The sequence below is a fragment of the Pongo abelii genome, chromosome 9 (genome assembly GCF_028885655.2).
Source record: "Pongo abelii isolate AG06213 chromosome 9, NHGRI_mPonAbe1-v2.0_pri, whole genome shotgun sequence".
Classification (NCBI taxonomy): domain Eukaryota; kingdom Metazoa; phylum Chordata; class Mammalia; order Primates; family Hominidae; genus Pongo; species Pongo abelii.
Window position 1 is genome coordinate 13,800,889 of NC_071994.2, and position 24,774 is coordinate 13,825,662.

Here is a 24,774-nt window from a genome sequence, read left to right on the forward strand (position 1 = left end):
CCTGATTAGAAATGCCCTTTGGTCAGAACATCCTGGAGGCTGTGCAGAGGATGGCTTGAAGGAACCTAGGTAGAGACAGAGAGACACACTGGAGGCTCTGGCTGTTCTCCAGACTAGAGATGAATGGGGCCGGGCTAAGGGGTAGCAGTGAGGATGAGAGACGTGGGCTGGTCCAGAGAGTATTTAGGACTGGATGTGGGCAGTGCAGAAGAGGGGCAGCTGAGGTGGTTCCCCACAGCCCTGTGTGGGATAGGAGATGGAGATGAGGGAGGAAGAGGGGACCACATATTTCAAAGTTCTGTTGGGGAAATGAACCCCAGTCTTGTCCCTTTTCCTGCCAGACACTGACGAATGCCTAGGGACTCCCTGTCAGCAGAGATGTAAAAACAGCATTGGCAGCTACAAGTGTTCCTGTCGAACTGGCTTCCACCTTCATGGCAACCGGCACTCCTGTGTAGGTAAGGTGGGGAGGACCCTGTGGTCTGCACACTTAGGCTGCCAATCAGGAAGATGGACAGGGAGCCCAGGGACCCGGGAAGGTTAACAATTAGACTTTCTGGTCCTCTGGAGCCTGAAGGGGCTTGAGCCTTTGCTCAGAGCCTGCCTGTCCCTGGGGTTGGCGTGGCTCTGCATGAAGACCCTGTCTTGGACTTTTCCTGGCCATTTGCCACTTTCATCCTGTTATGTTTCTCTTCCGCTCCTCTCCCAGATACACCCCAAGGATTCCTCTCTGCTCACCCATTTTCTTGGCTGCCTTTGCTCCCCTTGGTAAATAAAGCACCTTATGTCTTGGTTCCTCTGGTTTAGGAGACCCTGTTTTCTCAGCCCATTAGCAGAAATTTCCAGAAAGGGATTGGCATGTTTGGTTTGAGCTTGGCTCATGGGTTGAAGGTGGGGTCCCATGGGCCTGAAAAAAGACCTTGTTCTAGCGGAGTTAGGTATTTGTCCCGAAGCCTACCTACCTTGAGCAGCTCAGTGAGTTTTGAGACTTTTTTCGGAAAGAAAAACGGGAGGGTGGAAGGTTTGGAGATGAGCTTCTCAGCGGGGCTTACACCCACCAGGCAGCAATTAATTACCGCTGCATAGTGCTGGAGCTGAGTCTCAGATACTCGCATTAAATGCCTGCTCGATGTGTGAACCTATCAACAAGACTAGCACTAGAGTTCAGCCCCGCTCCCAGCTGTCTGAGTCACATCCCGCACCTTGGGGCAGGGATGGACCCCGTAAGAACATGGCAGGGAAACTCCCCAAGTCTTTTGAGCTAAGGGATGGGCGGAAGAAGGGCTCGGTAGCCCAAACAAAGCAGCTGTCCGCAGCGAGGCTCTCCCGCAGATGTAAACGAGTGTCGGAGGCCATTGGAGAGGCGAGTCTGTCACCATTCCTGCCACAACACCGTGGGCAGCTTCCTATGCACATGCCGACCTGGCTTCAGGCTCCGAGCTGACCGCGTGTCCTGTGAAGGTGAGCGCCAGGCCCCTCCCTCCCGGCGGCTGGCCACGCCCTCTCAGTGCCTGCCCTGACCACGCCCCACAGAGCCTGGCCCCTCCCCGTCCACGCCCTCCCGGAGCCCAGCCACGCCGTCTCAGCGCCTGGCCCCGCCCTATCCCGGCGCCGCCCACCTGGCGCTAGGCTCCCTTTCCGTCTGCCCTTGTTTTCAGTTCATCTTGTTTGTTACTTTCAACACTCCACTTTCTTCCTCGCTTTCTTTTTCCACTTCTTTATCCATTCTTCCTTCTTCTTTTCACTGTTTCCCCAGCCCTTCTGTTTTTTTCCCAAATGATAAAAGGATAAAACCCAACAGGAGTCCGAGTAACCTGAGCTACAGGGACAGCCATTTCCGTGGTTCGCCCTGCCGCACGGCGACAGTGTGCCCATAAACATAGTATAATGTTGCGCAGACCACGGGGTGTGAACAGGGACTTGTGGTGGTGGAGCTGAGCCCAGGTCTCCCTAAACCCTGTCTCCTGCCTCTGCTGTCCACCCCAAGAGACCTCCGTGCTTCTGTTTCAGCTTTCCCGAAAGCCGTGCTGGCCCCATCTGCCATCCTGCAGCCCCGGCAACACCCGTCCAAGATGCTCCTGTTGCTTCCTGAGGCCGGCCGGCCTGCCCTGTCCCCAGGACATAGCCCTCCTTCTGGGGCTCCAGGGCCCCCAGCCGGAGTCAGGACCACCCACCTGCCATCTTCCACCCCACGACTACCCACATCCTCCCCTTCTGCCCCTGTATGGCTGCTGTTCACCCTGATGGCCACCCCAGTGCCTACTCTCTCCCTGCTGGGGAACCTCAGACCCCCCTCACTCCTTCAGGGGGAGGTGATGGGGACCCCTTCCTTACCCAGGGGCCCTGAGGCCCCCCGGCTGGCAGCAGGGCCCTCTCCCTGCTGGCACCTGGGAGCCATGCATGAATCAGGGAGTCGCTGGACAGAGCCTGGGTGTTTCCAGTGCTGGTGCGAGGTGGGTACTAGGGGTCCCCAGAACTTCCTTGTTCTGGTGCCTTGTGGTGGCTGTAACTCCTGCTTGTGCTTCTAGGATGGGAAGGTGACCTGTGAAAAGGTGAGGTGTGAAGCTGCTTGTTCCCACCCAATTCCCTCCAAAGATGGGGGGTGCTGCCCGTCATGCACAGGTGAGAGCTGGTGCCAGGGAAGGACATAGTCTTGCCTCTTCCTTTCTCTGCGCCCTCCTGCGGCCAAAAGGCTGTTCTTTAACATTAGCGTACATTAGAATCTCCTGGAGGGCTTACTAAGCCACACTTCCCTTGGCACTGCCCCCAGAGCTTCTGATGCAGTAGGTCTGGGATAGGGCCAGAACATGTGCGTTTTGAACAGGTTCCCAGGTGATACTGACATGGCTGGTCTAGGGACCACACTTTGAGAACCACTCGTTTATGCTGTAATATGCCTCAAGGGGGACTTTTCATCTTCTGAGCATCTGTTTTCAGCTTCATTCGCTCATTCATTTATTCAGTCATTCATTGAGCCTCTTTAAATCCACTGTGCAGTCCCCTTCTCCTGCCCAGTTCCCCTCCTACAGGTGGAGGAGTAGTTGTTTCTAAATTCTGTCCCCTTTTTGACTCACCCCTGCCATCTGCTGATGGTTTTTCATTTGCTTCCCATTGCTGGAAGGATAGGGACCCAAATTTTCCACAGATCCTTCACAGAGCTTCTCGAAACTTGCTCTGCAGTTGAATCAAGGGGATTCTTATTAAAATGCAGATTCTTGGCTGGGCATGATGGCTCAAGCCTGTAATCCCAGCACTTTGGGAGGCCAAGGTGGGCGGATCACTTGAGCCCAGGAGTTTGAGACTAGCCCCGTGTCTATAGGGAGGACCCGTGTCTACAAAAAATACAAGAAGTTAGCCAGGTGTGGTGGCATGTACATGTAATCTTACTTGCCTGGGAGATTGAGGTGGGAGGATCACCTGAGCTCAGGAGGTCGAGGCTGCAGTGAGCCATGATTGTGCCACTGCACTCCAGCCTGGGCAACAGAGTGAGACCCTGGCTAAAAAAAAAAAGAAAAGAAAAAAAGCAGATTCTTATTCAGTTGGTCTGGGAGGGGATTCTTTGTCTGATGGTCTTGGTGATATGACACTGAGGTTGCTGGAGATTGAGCAGTAGTTAAAAAGTCTTCCTAAGGGTTAAAATCGAAATGCACTGTTTTTTTTTTTTTTTTTTTTTTTTTTTTGAGATGGAGTCTTGCTCTGTCGCCCAGGCTGGAGTGCAGTGGTGTGATCTCGGCTCACTGCAGCCTCCGCCTCTAGGGTTTAAGCAATCCTCCCGAGTAGCTGGGATTATAGCCACCCACCACCAAGCCTGGCTAATTTTTGTACTTTTTTTATTAGTGACAGGGTTTCACCATGTTGGCCAGGCTGGTCTTGAACTCCTGACCTTGAGTGATCTGCCCACCTCAGCCTCCCAAAGTGTTGGGATGACAGGCATGAGCCGCTGGGCCTGGCTTGATTGTCTTAATGACTGTTGTGGGCTATGTTCCCGCTACACACTGAGTCCTGAGTGTGAAGTATTGGGTACTTTATTGCCCAGGTTTTGGATCCTTCCAAGATCCCTGCAGGGTACATGGTGGTGTTTTCATTTTGCAGTGAAGACAAACTGGGTATTAGAGAGGTGAAGTGACATGTCCAGGGCCACGCTGGTTAACAGAGCTGGAGGGCCAGTTTTTTTTTTTTTTTTTTTTTTTTTAAGACGGAGTGTTGCTCTGTCACCCAGGCTGGAGTGCAGTGGCGCGATCTCGGCTCACTGCAACGTCTGCCTCCCGGGTTCAAGCGATTCTCCTGCTTCAGCCTCCCGAGTAGCTGGGATTACAGGCGCACGCCGCCACGCCCAGCTAATTTTTGTATTTTCAGTAGAGACGGGGTTTCACCATGTTGGCCAGGCTGGTCTCAAACTCCTGACCTTGTGGTCTGCCTGCCTCAGCCTCCCAAAGTGCTGGGGTTACAGGTGTGAGCCACTGCGCCTGGCCTCAGGTTTTGAAACCAGGCTGCCTTTCTTGCCCTCTGGAAAGAAAATGTCGTGCCCTCCAGACAGTTGTGGGTTTGTGAGACATGAATGGACCCTCCTGGGGCCACCACGGCTGATCCTTGCAGGACCACACAGTCAGAGTACCCTGAATCTACCACTCCTGGGACACCCAGGGCAGTGAGAGAATGTTCCAGGTACATTAAGCATGGAGAAGCAGCGAGACCTCAAGCTTCCTCTTCTTTGAAGAGGTCTGATGCCTCTACCTCGTATTTGTCCTTCAAAGGCTGTTTTCACAGTGGTGTCGTCCGAGCTGAAGGAGATGTGTTTTCACCTCCCAATGAGAACTGCACCGTCTGTGTCTGTCTGGTAAGCGTCACAAGATCCTCAAAGCCTCGTGGGTGTTTTCTTAACCTTTGGGGGTTTTAGAGGAAGGGGAAAAGACTGGATGTTAAAGGTGAGCTTGTTGAGTGGAAGGGAACATTCTCAGGTTGTGGAATTTGGTTAGAAGCTGTAGAATTTAAAAGGGGGAGGGAAGTGTAAAACACGAAGGTTGGTGGAGTAAGGGAGGCTTCTGCTCCGCAGCAGACAGCCAGCAGGCACACAGGGTCCGTCTGTTTAGGAAGGGGAGGGGACGAAACTCCCTCGGAAACTTCCCACCAGGGAGGCTGTTTTTCTCTCCAGGCAAAATATTTGCCAGCACAATGAAGGTCTCCACATTTGGGAGAAAGAAGGCTCATTACCAAACTCAGCTTGTTAAAAGTATCTGGCTTTGGGCAAATCCACTCCTGCAAGAATAGTTATTAAGCACCTACTGTGTGCCTGCCCTGCCAGATGCTGACGTTGCAGTGAGCCGAGATCGCGCCACTGCACTCCAGCCTGGGCGACAGAGCGAGACTCTGTCTTAAAAAAAAAAAAAAAGAAAATGCTGATTAGGAACATCTACTGAGTGCCAGGCCCAGGGTTGGGGCTTCTCATCTCTTTCCTCACCGAGGCTCCCAGCAGCTCTTCGGGGTCAGCTTTACTGCCCCTGTTCTGCAGATGAAAAGACAGAGGCTGGGAGGTGGCAGAGCTGGGATTTGAGGTCTGTCTGAGCCCAAAGTCAGGGCTCTGTCTACCAGCCCTCACTGCCACCTTCTGACCATCTTTATTTTTTATTTTAGAGATAGTGTCTTGCTCTGTTGCCCAGGCTGGAGTATAGTGGTGCAGTCATAGCTCATTGCAGCCTCGAATTCCCGGGCTCAAGCGATCCTCCCATCTCAGTCTCCCAGGTAGCTGAGACCACAGGCACATGCCATTACACCCGGCTAATTTTTTTTTTTTTGGTAGAGACAGGGTCTCGCTGTGTTGGCCAGGCTGGTCTCAAATTCCTGGGCTCAATCGATCCTGCCACCTTGGCCTCCCAAAATGCTGGGATTACAGGGATGAGCCACTGCACCTGGTCATGACCATCTTTAAATGTCTCTTGCTCTGGCATCAAAGGTGGATGCTGCAGTGTGAAATCAGGGGCATGCAGACACCCACCAGCACCCTTTATCGAACTCTTCCTATGTGCTACATGAAAGCACGGCAGCCAAGTTCCCTCCCTCCTTTGTTTCTCTCTTTCTTTTTCTTTCTTGTTTCTTTCTTCTCTTTCTCTTTCTTTCTGTCTCTCACTTCTCTCTTTCTCTCTTCCTTCCTTCCTCTCTCTCTTCCCTCTTTCCCTCCCTGCCTCCCTTCCTCCTTCCTTCCTTCCTTCCTTCCTTCCTTCCTCTCTCTTCCCTCCCTCTCTCTCTTCCCTCCCTCCCTTCCTTCCCTCCCTCCCTCCTTCCTTCCTTCCTCTCTCTCCTCTCCTGCCCCCTCCTCTCCTGCCCTTCCCCTCCCCTCCCCTGTCTTCTCCTCTCCTCTCCTCCTCTCTTTCTCCTCTCCTCTCCCTCCCCCTCCCCCATCCCTCCTCTCTCCTCTCCTCTCCTCTTTTCTTTTCTTAGTGATGGGATCTCATTTTGTTGTCCAGGCTGGGGTGCAGTGGTGCAATCATGGCTCACTGTAGCCTTGACTTCCCATACTAAAGCAATCTTCCCACCTCAGCCTCCTGAGTAAGTGGGACCACAGGCATGTGCCACCACCCCAGCTAATTTATTTTTATTTTTGTTGTAGAGACAGGGTCTCCCTATGTTGCCAGGCTGGTCTCAAACTCCTGGGCTCAAGCAGTTCTCTTGTCTCGGCCTCGCAAAGTGCTGGGATTACAGGCATGAGCCACTGCACACAGCCCCAGGTGCTTTCATGCATGATCTCATTTCACGTAATCTTTGGAAACCCCTGAGAGACACGCCAATTCCAGCCTATTTCTTAGATGGGGAGACCGGGGCTTGGAGACGTGGTGTACATGGCCCAAAGTCTTTATAGGGGAGGAGCAGATGTTGGAACTCAGATGTGGCTGACTCCAAAACTGGGAGCTCTTTGGTCTCAATGTCAAATTTAAAACATTTATTTTGAAATTTAATTCTTTGACTAGCCAATATGAGCCACCTGATTCAAAACTCAGATGATGGGAAGGTGTGTGGGGGTCTCCTTCCCTGCAGGAGTCAGCTCTGTTCTCTGCTCCCCAGCACCTTCCAGAGCTCCCAGGCACATTTGCATAAGGAAGGGAGCATGCTCTGCCTGCTGGGCTGCCCTGACCTTTTTCCTGGAATGGTGTGTTATGGCATGGAGGTGTTGTTCTAACCACACCATATGTATCAGTCCATTTTCACACTGTTGATAAAGACACACCTGAGACTGGGTAATTTATAAAGAAAAAGAGGTTTAATGAACTCACAGTTCCATGTGGCTGGGGAGGCCTCATAATCATGGTGGAAGGTGAAAGGTACGTCTTACATGGCAGAAGGCAAGAGAGAAGGAGAACTAAGCAAAAGGGGAAACCCCTCATAAAACCATCAGATCTCGTGAGACTTATTCACTACCATAAGAACAGTATGGGGGAAACTGCCCCCATGATTCAGTTCAATTCCATGTGAGAATTATGGGAGCTACAGTTCACAATGAGATTTGGGTGGGGACATAGCCAAACCATATCATCATCATAAACACCGGGAATTTGTCCCTGTGACACAGCAGCATTTAAAGGTTTCTTGTGGCCTCCTTTAGGCAGCTTTCCTGTTTGAAGGGCCTGCTGTGAGATGGGGAATGAGCCTTGTTCCACACCCGCACCCCCAGTGCCATCTCTTGCCTCCTCCTCAGGCTGGAAACGTGTCCTGCATCTCTCCCGAGTGTCCCCCCGGCCCCTGTCAGACCCCCCCACAGTCGGATTGCTGTACTTGTGTTCCAGGTAAGTGACACTCTTGGAGCATTTTGCTTTTTTTTTTTTTTTTTTAGATTTTTTTGTAGACCTCACTATATTGCCCAGGCTGGTCTTGAGCCTCAGGTGGTCCTCCTGCTTCAGTGTCTCAAAGTGCTGGGATGACAGGCATGAGCCCCCAAGCCCAGTTTTGCATTTTGCTTCTTTTTTTTTTTTTTTCCCGAGAGGGAGACTTGCTTTCCAGGCTGGAGTACAGGTGGCATGATCTTAGCTCACTGCAACCTCCGCCTCCCAGGTTCAAGTGATTCTCCTGCCTGAGCCTCCGGAGTAGCGAGTAGCTGGGATTACAGGCGCTTGCCGCCACACCGGGCTAATTTTTGTATTTTTAGTAGAGATGGGGTTTCATCATGTTGGCCAAGCTGGTCTCGAACTCCTGACGTCAGGTGATCCACCTGCCTCAGCCTCCTAAAGTGCTGGGATGACAGGCGTGAGCCCCCCCGAGCTCGGTTTTACATTTTGCTTCTTTGTGTGTGCAGGGGAGGATGTCTTTTGAGTATGCAATGGGGTGGGGTGAGTGGAGGAGTGAGGGAGGAGATTGCTTTCTGCTTTACAAACTCAGATCAAGTGAAGCATTTCAAAGTGTCTGTTTTTATTGTGCACTTCTTATGTGCACAGCAGTTTGATGCTAGACTGTGCTCACAGCCCAGCTTTCCCCTGCCTTAGGAGGCACCTTCAGCTCAGGCAGGACGGGGTTTTAGTCCACCCTTGTCATTGCTCTGTCCCAGGGCAGGGAAGGGTCTCTCCTTAGCCACTAATGAGTTGGTCCTTTGTTAAAAACAAAGTTTTCTTTCCTGGGATGGCTTCATCGCTGTCATGGATGTTCCCTGCTGACCCTGTACCCCTTGCTGTGTGGGGCACTTGCCAGAACTCCATCTCATGGAACCCTTATGTCACCATTGTAAGGCAGTACTATTTATTGCCCAATTTTATAGATGGGAACACTGAGGCTTGGAAAGTTCAAGTCACTGCCTAAAGACACACAACCATTAAGTAATGGAGCAGAACTTGAATTCAAGTCTACCTGATTTCAAAGCTGGTGTTCTTTTTAAGTGTTTTTTTCTTAATGTTTAAATGTTACATTATTTTTAATTGACTGACTTTTGCATAGTCAATGTAGTCTGTGTGAGATAGGAACCCTTATTGGTCCCATTGTACAGATGAGAAAACTGAGGCTTAGAGAGCTTTAAGTGTCTTGCCCAAAATCATTCCCTGGTGAGTTGTGTAGCTAGGATTTGAGCCCAGGGCAGTCTGACTAACGGCAGGTGGGCCTGGGCAGTTTCTGAGGCTGTTTTTTCACTGGAGTGGATCTTCATATCAAAGGCTATCCCCAAATTCTCACAGCCTCCAGGGGGTGGTAGCATCATTTGTCTAAGGTGGCACCTTTGTCTTAGGTGTCGGACAGTCTCTTTTTCTTTCTTTTTTTCTGTTACTCTTTAGTTATTTAGGGCTTCCCCTGCCTTTTTGGTTAAGGACCTCGTCTTACATGTGATTCATTCTTAGTCAGATTTTTTGTTGTTGTTGAGATGGGGTCTTGCTCTGTTGCTCAGGCTGTAGTAGAGTGGTGCAATCACTATAACCTCAACCCCTGGTTTCAAGCCATCTTCCTGCCTCAGCCTCCTGATTAGCTAGGACAACAGGCACACACAGCTGCACTCAGCTAATTTTTTAAAGTTTTTATAGAGATGGGATCTCGCTATGTTGACCAGACTGGTCTCGAACTCCTGGGTGCAAGAGGTCCTCCCACCTCAGCCTCCCAGAATGTTGGGATTACAGACATGAACTGCCACACCCAGCCCTTTGTCGGCATGACTTGTTTTGTGTCTGGGGTTTGGAGGGGGAGAAGTGCTTTGGGTTCCTGGGCATGGAGCATGCTGTGGAGTGTCGTGGGTGTGTGTTAAGCGCTCTGGGGCTCCCCACCCATTTGTTCCCCCTTTTCTTTAGCTGCCTCTGCCCAAAGACCTTGAGCTGCTTCTCCCTTTCTCCTCTGCAGTGAGATGCTATTTCCACGGCCGGTGGTACGCAGACGGGGCCGTGTTCACTGTGGGTGGTGACGAGTGTACCACCTGTGTCTGCCAGGTATGGTGGCTGAGTGTCCCGAAGCCTGTGGAATTGATGGGGAGGGGAGCGAGGCACAACACTTTACTCAGGTTGACATGACTAGGAGAACATGAGTTGCCATACAGCAACAGGGAAACTGAGGAAGCAAAGGCACTACAGGGATCCCCCAGGCCTTCCCACAGTCTCTTTGAACTTCATCTTTCAGCACTGCTATTTACAGAGCACCTACTGTGTGCTGGGGACACAGCTAAGCACAAGGAAGCCCCAGTCCCCTTGTGGAAGCCCACTGCCTAGGTGGGTTGATGGCCGGGTGCCCAGGGCTCCTGATGCCTTTTTGGAAGGCGGGATGTTAAGTAGAGAACTGGAGGGTGGTAGGGACTCATCAGGCGGGGAGCTGAGGTTGCTGTACCCAGCAAAGGGTGGAGGATTGGAGATGGCCATTCTGGCTGGAGCATGGAGAGAGTCAGGCAGGCGGCAAGGCTGTAGGTAGGGGTTGCATCTTGGGTTGTGTTCCCTAGAAGCAGGGCCAGTGCAGGCGACTTACCAAGGGAGTGCTCTCAGGAGAAACTGGCGAGGGAAGAAGGGTGGGTCAGGAGAGGAAGCAGGGTGAAGATGTGGTCTCACACTGATCCCTGGGAAGTTCTGGGCAGTGGACCATGCTGGGGAGCAAGGCTCTTGCACCTCAGGGCCAGTCAGTTATAGACTCTCTCTGCTCCCTAGGGAGTGGGGGCGGTGACCATCCAGGCATCTCTGGAGGACACATCTCTGACTCTGCTGTCAGCCACTGGCAGTAATGCGGAGACAGGACCTGGGTGGGAACTGACAGCCTCTGCCCCTGACTCAGTCCTGAAGGGCTCCACCAGCTGCACTGACGGCTTTGCACTCAGTGAAGCTGCCAAATGGTTTAGGCAGTAGGGAGCCTGGATGGAAGCGGGAGGGTGAGAGATGGTGGAGGCCGTGCCTATTCCTAGGATGCCCTCCTGGGCTCACACCCAGCCCCCATTGAAGGACTCCCGGTTCACCCCACCCCACTGTTGTGCTCCTTGGAGATTTCTTTGTCAGTTTCACTTGAGTAGATTTCTTTGTCAGTTTCACTTGAGTAGCTGGGAGGGTGATGGCAGCCTGCCGGCCTCCTCTAGCTCTCCATGGTCCCCAGGCGGGGGGCTGCCCTCATCATTCTGTGCCTGGGCTCTCTTCCAGAATGGGGAGGTGGAGTGCTCCTTCATGCCCTGCCCTGAGCTGGCCTGCCCCCGAGAAGAGTGGCGGCTGGGCCCTGGGCAGTGCTGCTTCACCTGCCAGGAGCCCACACCTGCAACAGGTGAGCTGGCCCAGGGCTACTCCGACACAGGGCATGGATGCTGGGGAGAGAGGCTGAGCTTCACCTGCTGCTGAGACTGCTGGTGTGTGTGTTATTTGCGTGTGTGTGTACATGTGTCCTTGTGTGCATGTGTATGAGTGTGAGTCTGTTTTGTGTAGTGTGTCTGAGTGTGTGCCTGTGTGTAAGTTTGTGTGTCTCTGAGTTTGTGAGTGGTTATCTGTGTGTTAGTGTGTTAGTGGTACCTGCATATGTGTGTCTTTGTATTTATGTATATGAGTGTCTGTGTTTTGTGTAGTATGTCTATGTGTCTCTCTGTGGGGGTGTGTGTGTGTGTGTCTGTGTTTTTGTGTGTGCCTGTGTGAGCATGCATGTTTGTGTCTGTTGTGTCTGCATATGTGTGTGTGCATGTAAGTGTATGTTTGTATGAGTGTGTCTGTGTGAGAGTAAGTTTGTGTGTCTTTGTGTGAGTAGTGTGTGAGCATGTATGTGTATGTGTGCATTTGTATGAATGTGTGTAAATTTGTGTACATGTGTCTTTGCCTGTGTACGAGTGTGTATCTGTGTTTTGTGTAGTATGTCTTAGTGTATGCCTGTGTGTTTGTGTGTTTCTGTGTTTCTGAGTAGTTTTCTGTGTGTGTGTGTCAGTGTGTTAATGGTATCTGTGTGTGGGAGTCTGTGTACATGTGTCTTTGTGTATGAGCATGTGTCTGTTTTGTGTAGTATGAGTGTGTCTCTGTGGTATGTATGTTTGTATGTGTCTGTTTTTGTGTTTTTGTGTGTGCCTGTGTGAGCATGCATGTTTGTGTTTGTTGTGTCTGTATATGTGTATGTGCATGTAAGTGTATGATTCTATGAGTGTGTCTGTGTGTAAGTTGGTGTCTCTCTGTGTGAGTAGTATCTGTGTGTGTGTCTGAGCATATGTATATGTATGTAAGTGTATTTGTATGAGTGTATGTGTGTCTGTGTGAGTTGTATCTGTGTGTATGTAAATGTACATTTGTATGAGTATGTGTGTGTCTGTGTGCATGTGTGTCTGTGTTGTATCTATGTGTGTATGCAAATGTACATTTGTATCAGTATGTGTGTGTCTCGGTGTTTGTGCATGAATGGTATCTGTGTGTACATGTATATTTAAGTGTGCATTTGTATGAGTGTATGTTTGCATATCTGTGTGAATTGTATCTGTGTAAGTGTGCATTTGTATGAGTGTGTGTAAGTTTGTGTGTCCGTGTGTGAGTGATATCGATGTCTGTGTGTGTGTGCATGAGGCGTCTGTCCTTGCTGCTGTTGTAGTCTAGGTCTTGTGCCCACTGTCTTTTGTCTGCTATTGTTCTCATCCAGGCTGCTCTCTCGACGACAACGGGGTTGAGTTTCCGATTGGACAGATCTGGTCGCCTGGTGACCCCTGTGAGTTATGCATCTGCCAGGTGAATGACAACCTGCTCGCCTTCAGCTGCTTTACCTGGCTGCCCCGCCTCACCCAGAGGAGACAAGCGTCCTGGCCCCTCCAGAGGCTGGCCTCAGGCTGGCCGCAGTCTCCCTCCAGTGCTGTCAAGTTCCACTTTCACAAAAAGGGTTGGACTGAGTTTATCCTGCTCTCAGTAGATGTGTGAGGACGATAGTGCTTGGCAGTTGGCCTTAAGAAGTGTGTATGGTTGGCCAGGCGCGGTGGCTCACGCCTGTAATCCCAGCACTTTGGGAGGCCGAGGTGGGTGGATCACAAGGTCAGGAGATCGAGACCATCCTGGCTAACATGGTGAAACCCCGTCTCTACTAAAAATACAAAATATTAGCCGAGCGTGGTGGCGGGTGCCTGTAGTCCCAGCTACTTGGGAGGCTGAGGCAGGAGAATCGTTTGAACCCAGGAGGAGGAGGTTGCAGTGAGCTGAGATCGCGCCACTGCACCCCAGCCTGGGCGACAAAGCAAGACTCTGTCTCAAAAAAAAACCCAAAAAAACAAAACAAAAAAAAGTGTGTATGGCCAAGAGTGGTGGCTCATGCCTGTAATCCCAACATAGCTGAGGTAGGAAGATTGCTTGAGCCCAGGAATTTGAGACCAGCCTGGGCAACATGGTGAGACCCTGTCTCTACAAAAAAATACAAAAATTAGTTGCGTGTAGTGGCATGCCCATGTGGTCCCAGCTACTTGGGAGGCTAAGGTGGGAGGATCGCTCCCTCAGCTCCTGAGGCTGACCCAGGAGGTCGAGGCTGCAGTGAGCCATGATCACATCGCTGCATTCCAGCCTGGGCGGAAGACCCTGTTTCAAAAAAAGAAAAAAGTATGTGTAACACACTGTGCATGTGCAGGGAGCTGCTGGCATGAGGAGTAAGAATTAGGAATCTTCATAGAAGGTTTTCCCCAGGCATGGATAACCTAGGGAGTAGGGTAGTCTGAGACCCAGTTGTTCAGGCTGTTTCTGTGAAATTGCAATGTTTTCTTCATGACTGCAAAACATGTGACCATTTCAGAAATGGGTAAGGAGGTGCATGAGTTTGAGTCAGATCAACAACAATGCAAACACAGCTATCCACCCAGAAATACAATTGTTTTAGCTCATAATTGAAGTACTAGTAATTGCGGGGTTTTTTTTTTTTTTACCATTACTTATAATGGCAGAAACCTCAGTTACTTTTGCACCAATCTAATACATGCCGGCTTTCCTTTCTACTTTAAGAGCTTCGAGTCTTTTAGAGGTTTATTTCTCAGAATGAGGTCCCTTGCACCTGCGTTGGGAGCCCTGGTTAGACGTGCAGCCTTTCGAGGCCCTGCCCACACCTCTGCTTTCACAAACTGCGTTTTAACCTCCAGGTGATTTGTGTGCACTTTCATGTGGGAGAAGCCCAGCCTTCTAGTGCCTTCGATGAGCCATTTGTTAAAAAACTGTAAGCCAAACACGTCTCATTGAAATTAGAGTTGGGAGGAAAGTCCTTCCTGTGCTGTCTTCTCCTTTATGACAGATTTCGGGTACCCATAATCAGTCACCAAGAGAGTGATACAAAAGGTTCAAACTGTCAGATTGTTTTTGTGTTTTTTTGTTTGTTTGTTTGTTTTTTTTTTAAAGAAAAAGAGGCCGGGTGTGGTGGCTCACACCTGTAATCCCAGCACTTTGGGAGGCCGAGGCAGGTGGATGATCTGAGGTCAGGAGTTCAAGACCAGCCTGACCAACATGGTGAAACCCCGTCTCTACTAAATATACAAAAATTAGCCTGGCGTGGTGGCGCATGCTTGTAATCCCAGCTACTCGGGAGGCTGAGGCAGGAGAACCATTTAAACCCGGGAGGTGGAGGTTGCAGTGAGCCAAGATTGTGCCATTGCACTCCAGCCTGGGCAATAGAGTGAGACTCCGTCTTAAAAAAAAAAAAAGAAAAAAGAAACCTTGTATGGCACTTTGGCTCTCTGAAATAGACATTTCTGGTGGCATTGTTTTTTCTAAAAATAGGGTTTTATGGTATTCTGTAGGTTCCTGGTGAGCCAGGGTTCCAGGGATAAGCTGAGAAAGGATTTGGATGGGGGTGACGGTGCAGCCTTTGGCTGCTACAGGAAGCAGAGAAGACCAGAATCCCAGCCTTGACCTTCCTTCTCCTTAAAGATGCGTAGACTTCCTGGAAGGCTCACATGGCCTTTCTCAAGTAGCCAGTCCTCTTTAGGGGAGACCTGCCATCTTCCAGCCGCATCATGTTGCCTTTCAGGGCAAGCCTTGGCCAGTTTGCAGCGTTGCTGTTTCTTTTGCAGGGCGGGGAGGCAGGGGCTGGTGTCACCGGTGGGGTCTTGGTGAAGTTCCTCCTTCCTCCAGGCAGATGGCTCGGTGAGCTGCAAGAGGACAGACTGTGTGGACTCCTGCCCTCACCCGATCCGGATCCCTGGACAGTGCTGCCCAGACTGTTCAGCAGGTAATCCCCTGCCTCTGCCCCAAGCCCCCAGGGCAGGGCATCTCAGGCATCAGACTCCTTTGCGCTAAGCCCTATACAACCTTCATCTCATGTCGTCCTAACAACCCCAAGGGACAACCCCATTGCACAGATAAGGAAACTGAGGTAGAACAGTTTACCCAAGTCAGGCCCCCTCTGAGTGCTTGAGGCAGATCTGAAGACACGCAGGGCTTACAGTGCAGGTGGGTGGTACAGGAGCTGCACCTGTGAGACAATTGGAGAACAGCAGGAGGAGAGAAATTTTAATAGTCATTTTTGCCTTTTAATAGTCATTTTTACCTTTTCCATGATTTCAGAAGTAATGTTTTATTATAGAAAATTTATCTTATTTTATTTTTTTGAGACAGAGCCTTGCTCTCTCACCCAGGCTGGAGTGCAGTGGCGCGATCTCAGCTCACTGCAACCTCCGCCTCCCGGGTTCAAGCGATTCTCCTGCCTCAGCCTTCTGAGTAGCTGGGATCACAGGTGCCCACTGCCATGCCCGCCTAATTTTTGTATTTTTAGTAGAGACGGGGGTTTCACCATGTTGGCCAGGCTGGTCTTGTACTCCTGACCTCAGGTGATCTGCCTGCCTCAGCCTCCCAAAGTGCTGGGATTACAGGCATGAGCCAACACACCTGGCTCCATTATAGAAAATGTAGAAAAAAAGTACAGAAAGCAAAAATAAAAAATATTAACAAGGACCTATTACCACTGTTGAATTTGTGTTTATGTCCTTCTCATCTCTTTTTGTGATGCTCACACACATTTAGTAGATGTACATTTTATATATATATATATATAAAAATATGTATATATATATATAAATATGTATATATATTTTTTTAAAGCTTCCCCTACTGTCTCATCACCTGCTTTTACACTTAGCAGTATGTGATAGTATCATCCAAGGTGGTATCACTCAGATCAGGCTTCTGCGGCTGTCAGAAATTAGAGAGGGGAGTGGTGTTGGGGAATGTTCTGGACAGGCGGGGTTGGTGGTTTGACTGAGTTTGGAGGGCAGAGAGAAGGTTGGGAAGATGCTGTGGGGCCTCACACACACCTCGTATTTCCCAGTCCTTCTGCCTGATCCCCCGTGGTGAGGAGGTAGAGGACGAATCTCCCCACTCTTCAGGGTGAGGACACTGAGGCCAAGACACTTGATCCTTTTGCTGAATCTGGTGGGAAAAAAGTCAATACCCGATTCAGACAATCCAGACAGGCATTTTGTCCCTTCCCTAACTCCCAGGGTGACTGCCTGGGGAGGCACATGGCCTCCCCTTTGCCATCCAGATAAGCCTCTGACCTTGGCCCTGGCGGGGAGCCTGGTCCCTGGCCACTCCCAGCTGGCGCTCAGCGCGTGCTCTCTCTGGCAGGCTGCACCTACACAGGCAGAATCTTCTATAACAACGAGACCTTCCCGTCTGTGCTGGACCCATGTCTGAGCTGCATCTGCCTGGTATGGACCACCCAGATCTGACCCCCGCCTCTGGAAACTCCCCCACAACTGACATCGGCTCCTGAATCCTAGAGGCAAAATCCAGAGACTTCCAGGACAAGGGATGCTTCTGGTTCATGGTGGAAGTCAGCTCCCTCCAGTCCTGCCTAGGGTGACCCTTTAGACAGGGCCAGAGAAATTTTTTTTGTTTGTTTTTGAGATGGAGCCTTGCTCTGTCACCCAGGCTCCCAGGTTGGAGTGCAGTGGTGTGATCTTGGCTCACTGCAACCTCTGCCTCCCGAGTTCAAGCGATTCTCCTGTGTCAGCCTCCCAAGTAGCTGGGACTACAGGCATGCACCACCATGCCTGGCTAATTTTTGTATTTTTGGTGGAGACGGGATTTCACCATGTTGGCCAGGCTGTTCCCGAACTCCTGACCTCAGGTGATCCGCCCACCTCAGCCTCCCAAAGTGTTGGGATTACAGGCATGAGCCACCATGCCTAGACCAGAGAAATATTTTTAAGCCTGGCTGGCAAAGTCCTCTGCTTCCGGGTTACCCCCTAGAGAGAGTCTTAGGGATTCTTGATGAGGGTGGAGGTGAAGCGCACAAACCCAGAACCCACTACTGGAACCTCTTCAATAGACCCATGTGGTCAAGCTCTTGCTGTGTGCCAGGTCCTTCATAGGCATGCACTCAGCTAATCCATTCAAGAATTTATCATCTCATCCTTCTGGATGAGAAAACCAAGGCACAGAGAGAGTCTTTGCTCAAGATCCCATAACCAGTTAATCAAAGTACTGAGAATGGAACTCTAGTATTGTGATTCCGAGATGCACATTTATTCTCCTGGGTCATACTGCCTCTCAGTCTGAAAAAGCATGTCCCATAGTATCATTTAGTTTTTGGAAAATGAAAAAAAATTTTTTTTTTTGAGACAGGGTGTTGCTCTGTCACCCAGGTTGAAGTGCAGTAGCGTGATCTTGGCTCACTGCAACCTTGACCTCCTGGGCTCAAGCCATCCTCCTACGTCAGCCTCCCAAGTAGGTGGGATCACACCCAGCTGGGATTACCACCACACCTGGCTAATTAAAAAACTCTTTTCATAGAGATGGGGTCGTGTTGTATTGCTCAGGCTGCTATGGAACTTCTGGGCTCAGGCAATCCTCGCACCTTGGCCTCCCAAGGTTTTGGAATTACAGGCATGAGCCACTGCACCCAGCCAAAAAGTTTTTTTTTTTTCTTTTTAAAAAATATATTTAAAAAAAATTTTACATAAAAAAATACTGAGACAGGATCTTGCTCTGTTGCCTAGGCTGGTCTTGAATTCCTGGCCTCAAGTGATCCTCCTACCTCAGCTTCCCAAAGTGCTAGATTATAGGTGTGAGCCACTATGCCTAGATGAAAAAAAAATTCTTTTATTTTATTTTATTTTTTTTGAGACAGAGTCTCGCTCTGTCGCCAGGCTGGAGTGCAGTGGTGCAGTCTTGGCTCACTGCAACCTCTGCCTCCCAGGTTCAAGCGATTCTCCTGTCTCAGCCTCCTGAGTAGCTGGGATTACAGGTGCACACCACCACGCCCAGCTAATTTTTGTACTTTTAGTAGAGTTGGAGTTTTGCCATGTTGGCCAGGCTGGTCTCGAACCCCTGACCTCAAATGATCCTCCCGCCTCAGCCTCCCAAAATGTTGGGATTACAGGTGTGAGCCACCACTCCCGGTAAAAAAATTCTTCATGCTTATCATGCTGACACTCTGAATGCGGGATGACGCTGCTTTGCTGGTGTGGGTGCAGATACAGTATTTCTTTGGTGATCAGTGAGCCTCAGCAGAGTACATGCGTGACAAGGGACATGGTCTGCAGAAAGATTGAGAAACTCAGGGTAAACAGCCCTGTGCATGTAAACAGCCCTGGGCTACTTACCCTGAGTGACCCACTGCACGTAGGCCCTAGTTGTTCTCAGCCTCGGGCTTTGGGGAACTTTGACCCCTGGATCTTTCTCTCTTGGGTTTTGGTGCTTATCTTTTCTGTGCAGTTCATGCAACAGGCACCCGTTAACAGATGCCCTCCATGGACAAGGCCATGTTCTTACCTTCAAGGGGCTTGAATTCTAGTGGGAAGATGGACCCCAACAGAGAAAATGCGCCCCCTGCCCCACTGCCCCACCATGGACTCCTCCCACAATGTTGATTGTTCTGATGGGCACTCAGTGGCTATAGGAGCGGCATCTTCCCGAGTGTCTTGTCAGCTGCCCTGAACCAAGGGCCTTGTGTGTTTTCTGTGTCCTGCAGCTGGGCTCAGTGGCCTGTTCCCCCGTGGACTGCCCCATCACCTGTACCTACCCTTTCCACCCCGACGGGGAGTGCTGCCCCGTGTGCCGAGGTGAGTGGGACCAGCTGCCCCACGTGCCAGGCTCCCGGCCAGGCCTCAGCTCTCATGGGCTCCTGTCTCCTCTGCCTCCACAGACTGCAACTACGAGGGAAGGAAGGTGGCGAATGGCCAGGTGTTCACCTTGGATGATGAACCCTGCACCCGGTGCACGTGCCAGGTGAGCTGGGCCTGGGAACCCAGGAGCAGCCCTGCCAGAGGGCAGCTTCTTGCCTTTTGTCCCTTTGCAAAACATGGAGCCCTTTAGCCAGCATAAGTCCATCCTCCTGCCATCCTCCACCTTTAATTAACTGCCAGAATATCTTTGGTTTTGACCATCTCCTCCCTCTGTGGAAGTCCAGAGGGAGAAGTGGTTTCCCTTACGGGGTCCTGCCATGGCTGGCTTTACCTATTCTCCGGGCGAGGGCTCAGGCACTGCAGCCTCTGTCCCGGGATCTTTCCGTGGGTCCTGCTGCTGGTGCAAGAGGCCCTTGAGGGCACTGCCCAGGGCAGGCAAGATGCTCTGGGCTTCCTCATGGGGGTCCTTCTGCTTGCTTCCCCAGCTGGGAGAGGTGAGCTGCGAGAAGGTTCCCTGCCAGCGGGCCTGTGCTGACCCTGCCCTGCTTCCTGGGGCCTGCTGCTCTTCCTGTCCAGGTAAGTGGGCCTCTGGGTCCTGGAGTTTCTCCGCCATCTTCTTCCATTTTGCTTTTCTTCCCCAGTACATAGAACTTGTAAAGGGCTGCATAAGAGAAAGGCATGTTCAGAGAGGGAACACGGCTCGCGCAAGGTTGTACAGCTGTGCTGTGGCCTGCTGACCCTCATCCCGTGCTCATGATGCCACACACCATGATGTTTGTTTATTTGCACTCCCTTTTTCTTCTTCTTTCTTTTTTTTTTTTGAGACTGAGTCTTGCTCTGTCGCCCAGGCTGGAGTGCAGTGGCGCTATCTCACCTCACTGCAAGCTCCGCCTCCTGGGTTCACACCATTCTCCTGCCTCAGCCTCCTGAGTAGCTGGGACTACAGGCGCCGGCCACTACACCCGGCTAATTTTTATGTATTTTTAGTAGAGATGGGGTTTCACCGTGTTAGGCAGGATGGTCTCGATCTCCTGACCTCGTGATCCGCCGGCCTTGGCCTCCCAAAGCGCTGGGATTACAGGCGTGAGCCACTGTGCCCGGCCTGCACTCCCTTTTTCTTCTTTATCCCCTTTCTTAACCTCTTCCTCTGCTTTCTTCTTTATTTTAAATTACAACATGGCAACTAAGTCCGTTTTGCAGAAGAGTAATTTCTAATATGTGTTGAGCACCCACTGTGTGCCGGGACACCTCATGTGTCTATACCCCTGCAATACTCTTGTCATCCTCCTGTGCCAGGTGAGAAAACAGGCCCAGGGAGGTGAAGTGCTGTGCTCGAAATCATATAGCTGATTGGTAGTAGAGCCAGGATTTCAGACTGGAGTCGATGCTTTTAGATAGGACAGTGGATTGATTTCCAAGAACTGACGCCACTGCACTCCAGCCTGGGCCGCAGAGAGACACTGTCTCTAAACAACACAAAACACAACACAACACATATTCCTCCTGTCTAACTGAGATGGTGTACCCTTTGACAATCATCTCCCCATTCCCCTCGCCCCCGCCAGCCTTTGTAACCACGATTCTACTCTCTGCTTCTTTGGCTTCAACCTTTTTAGATTCCACATAAAACTGAGATTTTGCAATAGTTGTCTGTGTGTGTCTGGCTTATTTTGCTTAGCATAATGTCCTCCAGTTTCATCCATGTTGTTGCAAATAACAGAATTTCCTTTTTTTTTTTTTTTTGAGGATTCTCACTCTGTCACCCAGGCTGGAGTGCAGTGGCGCGATCTCAGCTCACTGCAACCTTTGCCTCCCAGGTTCAAGTGATTCTCTTGCCTCAGCCTCCTGAGTAGCTGGGATTACAGGCACACACCACCACGCCCGGCTAATTTTGGTATTTTTAGTAGAGACAAGGTTTCACCATGTTCATCAGGCTGGTCTCGAACTTCTGACCTCAAGTGATCCACCCACCTCGGCCTCCCAAAGCGCTGGGATTACAGGCGTGAGCCTGTAATTTCCTTCTTTTAAAAGGCTAAATAGTATTCCATTCTGGATAAAGAAATGTGGTATATGCACACAATGAAGTACTATTGATGGGCGCTTAGGCTGGTTCCATAGCTTGGCTATTGTGAATAGTGTCACAGTGAACACAGGCTGCAGCTCTCTTCCCCAAACTGACTTTAAATCTTTTGGATAAATACTCAGCAGTGGGATTGCTGGATCTATTTTATGTTTTTTAAACTTCTAGGAAGACGGAATTTTTTTCACTGATGGTGGCCTGAATTTCCTTTTTTATAAAATATTTGTTTAACTCCTTTGACCTTTTGAAGAGTATGTTCTCTTTTCGGGGGCAGCTCTTCAGATCTGTGGATGATGAGCTTTTAGGGCGGGTGGCGCCAGGAATATCCACTGAGCCTTTAAATCCATCATGTTGGGGACATTATAGATTGTACTTCATTGTAACCACCACAGACTTCTCTGCATGCTAGTGGATATTAGTCCCCTGACTGTCTAGAGACTGATGGCTAGCTAACGTGCCAGGCAGTGTACTGAGCATTTTGTACCTTATTTAAATGTATTACCTCATTTAAATGTTCATGGAGTGTTCCAGCATGGCTGCTGTGTTATCTCCATTTTGCAGGTGGGGAAATGGAGGCTCAAAGAAGTTAAGTTTCTAGTTGGTGTGTAAGACTTAAGCCTAGGTCTCTCTTATTTCCTATCCTGTGCTCTTTCCCACTGTGCCCTCCTCCCTCTACCTGGGGAAACTGAGGCCCAAAGAGGTGACCTCCAGGCCTGGCGTGGTGGCTCACGCCTGTAATCCCAGCACTTTGGGAGGCTGATGTGGGTGGATCGCCTGAGGCCAGGAGTTTGAGACCAGCCTGTCCAACATGGTGAAACCCTGTCTCTACTAAAAATAGAAAAATTAGCCGGGCATGTTGGTGCACACCTGTAATCTCAGCTATTTGGGAGGCTGAGGCAGGAGAATTGCTTGAACCTGGGAGATGGAGGTTGCAGTGAGCTGAGACTGCACCCTGCCCTCCAGCCTGGGCAACAGAGCAAGACTCTGCCTCAAACAAAAACAAAAACAAAGAGATAACCTCCAGAGCCCAGCTCCTTCTCCTGAAACACACTATGTTTACCACATACCTCTTATTAACAAGAGCTCCTTTTAAGGAAAAACAACTTTTTATTGAAGTAGAATATGAATTGCTTTCTTTTGATGTTTTTTTTTTTTTTTTTTTTTTGAGACAGGGTTTCACTCTGTTGCCCAGGCTGGAGTGCAGTGGTGCGATCACAGCTCACTGCAGCCTCGACCCCCTGGGCTCAAGCAATCCTCCTACTTCAGTCTCACAGGTAGCTGGGACTACAGGTGCATGCCACCCTGCCTGGCTAATTTGTTGTTTCTATTTTTGTTTTATTTCCAAGCCCATGAAGTGATAAACGCTTGGCTAATTTTTTTACTTTTATTTTTTTAGAGACAAGGTCTTGCTACGTTGCCCAGGCTGGTCCCAACTCCCGGACTCAAGCAATCACCCTGCCTTGGCCTCCCAAACTGTTGAGATTACAGGCATGAGCCACTGAGCTCAGCCTCGTTTGATGATTTTTTAAAAGTATAACAGCTTTCTAAGGATAAAGTTCATATGTCATACAATTCACACATTTAAAGTGTGTGATTCAATCATTTTAAGCATATTTTTAGAGTTACGCAACCATCTATTAATATGGATAGTTGATTTTTAAAATATAATCATTCCAGTTTTTTATGTGCTTGACAACGTCTGATTTTTCCTTGATCATACCTTTGATACTCTTTCTTCTTCTTTTTTTTTTTTTTTGAGATGGAGTCTCGCTCTGTTGTCCAGGCTGGAGTGCAGTGGCATGATCTTGGCTCACTGCAACCTCCACCTCCCGGTTTCCAGCAACTCTCCTGCCTCAGCCTCCCAAGTAGCTGGGACTACAGGCACGTGCCACCACGTCTGGCTAATTTTTGTATTTTTAGTAGAGACGGGGCTTCACCATGTTGACCAGGCTGGTCTCGAACTCCTGACCTCAGGTGATCCACCACCTCAGCTTCTCAAAGTGTTGGGATTACAGGCGTGAGCCACTGCACTTGGACAGAAATGCATTTTTGATTTACGGGTTTATTGGGACGTGACCCCATCGTAAGTCAAGGGGCATCTGTGTTTATTTTCTCCTTGTGTACTGAGCCTTTATGATGTGCCAGGCCCTAGGCTGAGACTTTTAAAAAAATTCTTCAAAGAAACTGTTTTTTAGAACAGTTTGAGGCTCATGGCAAAATTGAGTGGAAAGTACAGAGTTCCAATATGCCTCAGACTCCACATGACACAGCGTCACCCCCTATTTGCACCCCACACCGGTGTGGCATGTTTGTTATAATCGGTGATCCTACACTGACACTGACATGTCATTGACATCCAATGTCTGTAGTTCACATTGAGGTTTAGGCTGAGACTCTCTGTGCACCCTTTCATTCACACTCGGTCCTTACTGCTGTGCCTGATTTACAGATGAGGAAACAGAGGCCCAGGGGAGTTGCATGCCTTGCATGAGGTCACACAGCTAACTGCCTGCCTCCCTCTGTTCATGGCTCCTTCAGTCTTCTCTTCCTGGAGGCAGGAGCTGGCTGGTCCTCACCAGGTGTGCTGAGGCCCCTCTGAGGACAGAGCTTGGGTGTCCCTGGTATACCTTGTCCCAGAGCCACCTTGGCCACTGGAGACAGCCATTGTGCATCTCGTTTCACCCTCATCTCTCTAGATTCCCTGTCTCCTCTGGAAGAAAAGCAGGGGCTCTCCCCTCACGGAAATGTGGCTTTCAGCAAAGCTACTCGGAGCCTGCATGGAGACACTGAGGCCCCTGTCAACTGTAGCTCCTGTCCTGGGCCCCCAACAGCATCACCCTTGAGGCCGGTGCTTCATCTCCTCCAGCTCCTTTTAAGAACGAACTTGATGAAAACACAGACTTTACCTACAAGCCTGGCAGGAGCTCATGGTCCACACTCACCTGCTTTGGGGCCGACAGGCACTTTCCCAGGGGAGCCTGGGGCCTCCCCTCGACTCTCACCAGGGCCTTCGACCCCTCCAAGAGCCCCCACTCTACCTCTAGCTTCCCCAGGGGCTCCTCAGCCACCTCCTATGACTCCAGAGCGCTCCTTCTCAGCCTCTGGGGCCCGGATAGCATCCAGGTGGCCTCCTCTGCCTGCCACCCTCCTGACGGAAGCTTCAGCACTTTCCATGATGGACCCCAGCCCCTCAAAGACCCCCATCACCCCCCTCAGGCCTCGCACGCTTTCTCCCACCACCTCTAGACTCTCTACAGCCCTTGCAGCCACCACCCGCCCCGGCCCCCAGCAGCCCCCAGTGGGGGCTTCTCGGGGGGAAGAGTCCACCATGTAAGCAGGTCACTGTGTCCGGGAGACTCTGGAGAGAGGACATTCTGCCAGTGGCCCAGGGTGTGTGCAGGGCGGCTCCAAGGGTGAACCTGGTGGGGATGCCTGGGCTCCCTCCTGCAGGGGCCCTGGTGAGGATGGAAGACCCCCAAGGCTGGATGTAACCTTGTTCCCAAGAAGTGTTTGGAATGTGCTGTAAGAATGGAGGAAGTGGTTTCCACTGTCAGCATCCTCCCTGGACCGCGTGGCTGGCTCATCTTTTGAGAAGGGTTGGGGCTGCCAAGTTCTCCTGGAGGAAGAGTTGTGTCCGGCTGGGATTCCACTCACTGGGACTGTACCGCCAGGTGTCATGCGTCCTTCTGAGGTTTCCTGATTAAAGGTTGTCTCGGTTTCCCTA

At 50.5% G+C, this 24,774-nt stretch overlaps 1 protein-coding gene across 10 annotated transcripts in view; it reads left to right on the plus strand.

Moving 5' to 3' along the window:
- The window catches only part of VWCE (von Willebrand factor C and EGF domains), a 37,039-nt gene extending 12,265 nt beyond the window's left edge, over window positions 1-24,774 (plus strand). Inside the window, exons 6-20 of one of the 10 annotated variants that reach the window (XM_024255040.3) lie at window positions 342-458; window positions 1,333-1,461; window positions 2,011-2,453; window positions 2,529-2,622; window positions 4,755-4,837; window positions 7,595-7,775; window positions 9,796-9,881; window positions 11,064-11,181; window positions 12,523-12,608; window positions 14,976-15,072; window positions 16,467-16,549; window positions 18,817-18,907; window positions 18,991-19,073; window positions 19,456-19,546; window positions 23,747-24,774. In XM_024255040.3, coding sequence (XP_024110808.2) covers window positions 342-458; window positions 1,333-1,461; window positions 2,011-2,453; window positions 2,529-2,622; window positions 4,755-4,837; window positions 7,595-7,775; window positions 9,796-9,881; window positions 11,064-11,181; window positions 12,523-12,608; window positions 14,976-15,072; window positions 16,467-16,549; window positions 18,817-18,907; window positions 18,991-19,073; window positions 19,456-19,546; window positions 23,747-24,384 — 2,420 coding nt within the window. In that variant the 3' untranslated portion in view covers window positions 24,385-24,774. The remainder of the gene's footprint in view (window positions 1-341; window positions 459-1,332; window positions 1,462-2,010; window positions 2,454-2,528; window positions 2,623-4,754; window positions 4,838-7,594; window positions 7,776-9,795; window positions 9,882-11,063; window positions 11,182-12,522; window positions 12,609-14,975; window positions 15,073-16,466; window positions 16,550-18,816; window positions 18,908-18,990; window positions 19,074-19,455; window positions 19,547-23,746) is intronic. The other 9 variants (XM_024255041.3, XM_024255042.3, XM_063728412.1 and 6 more) reach the window with 9 other exon arrangements.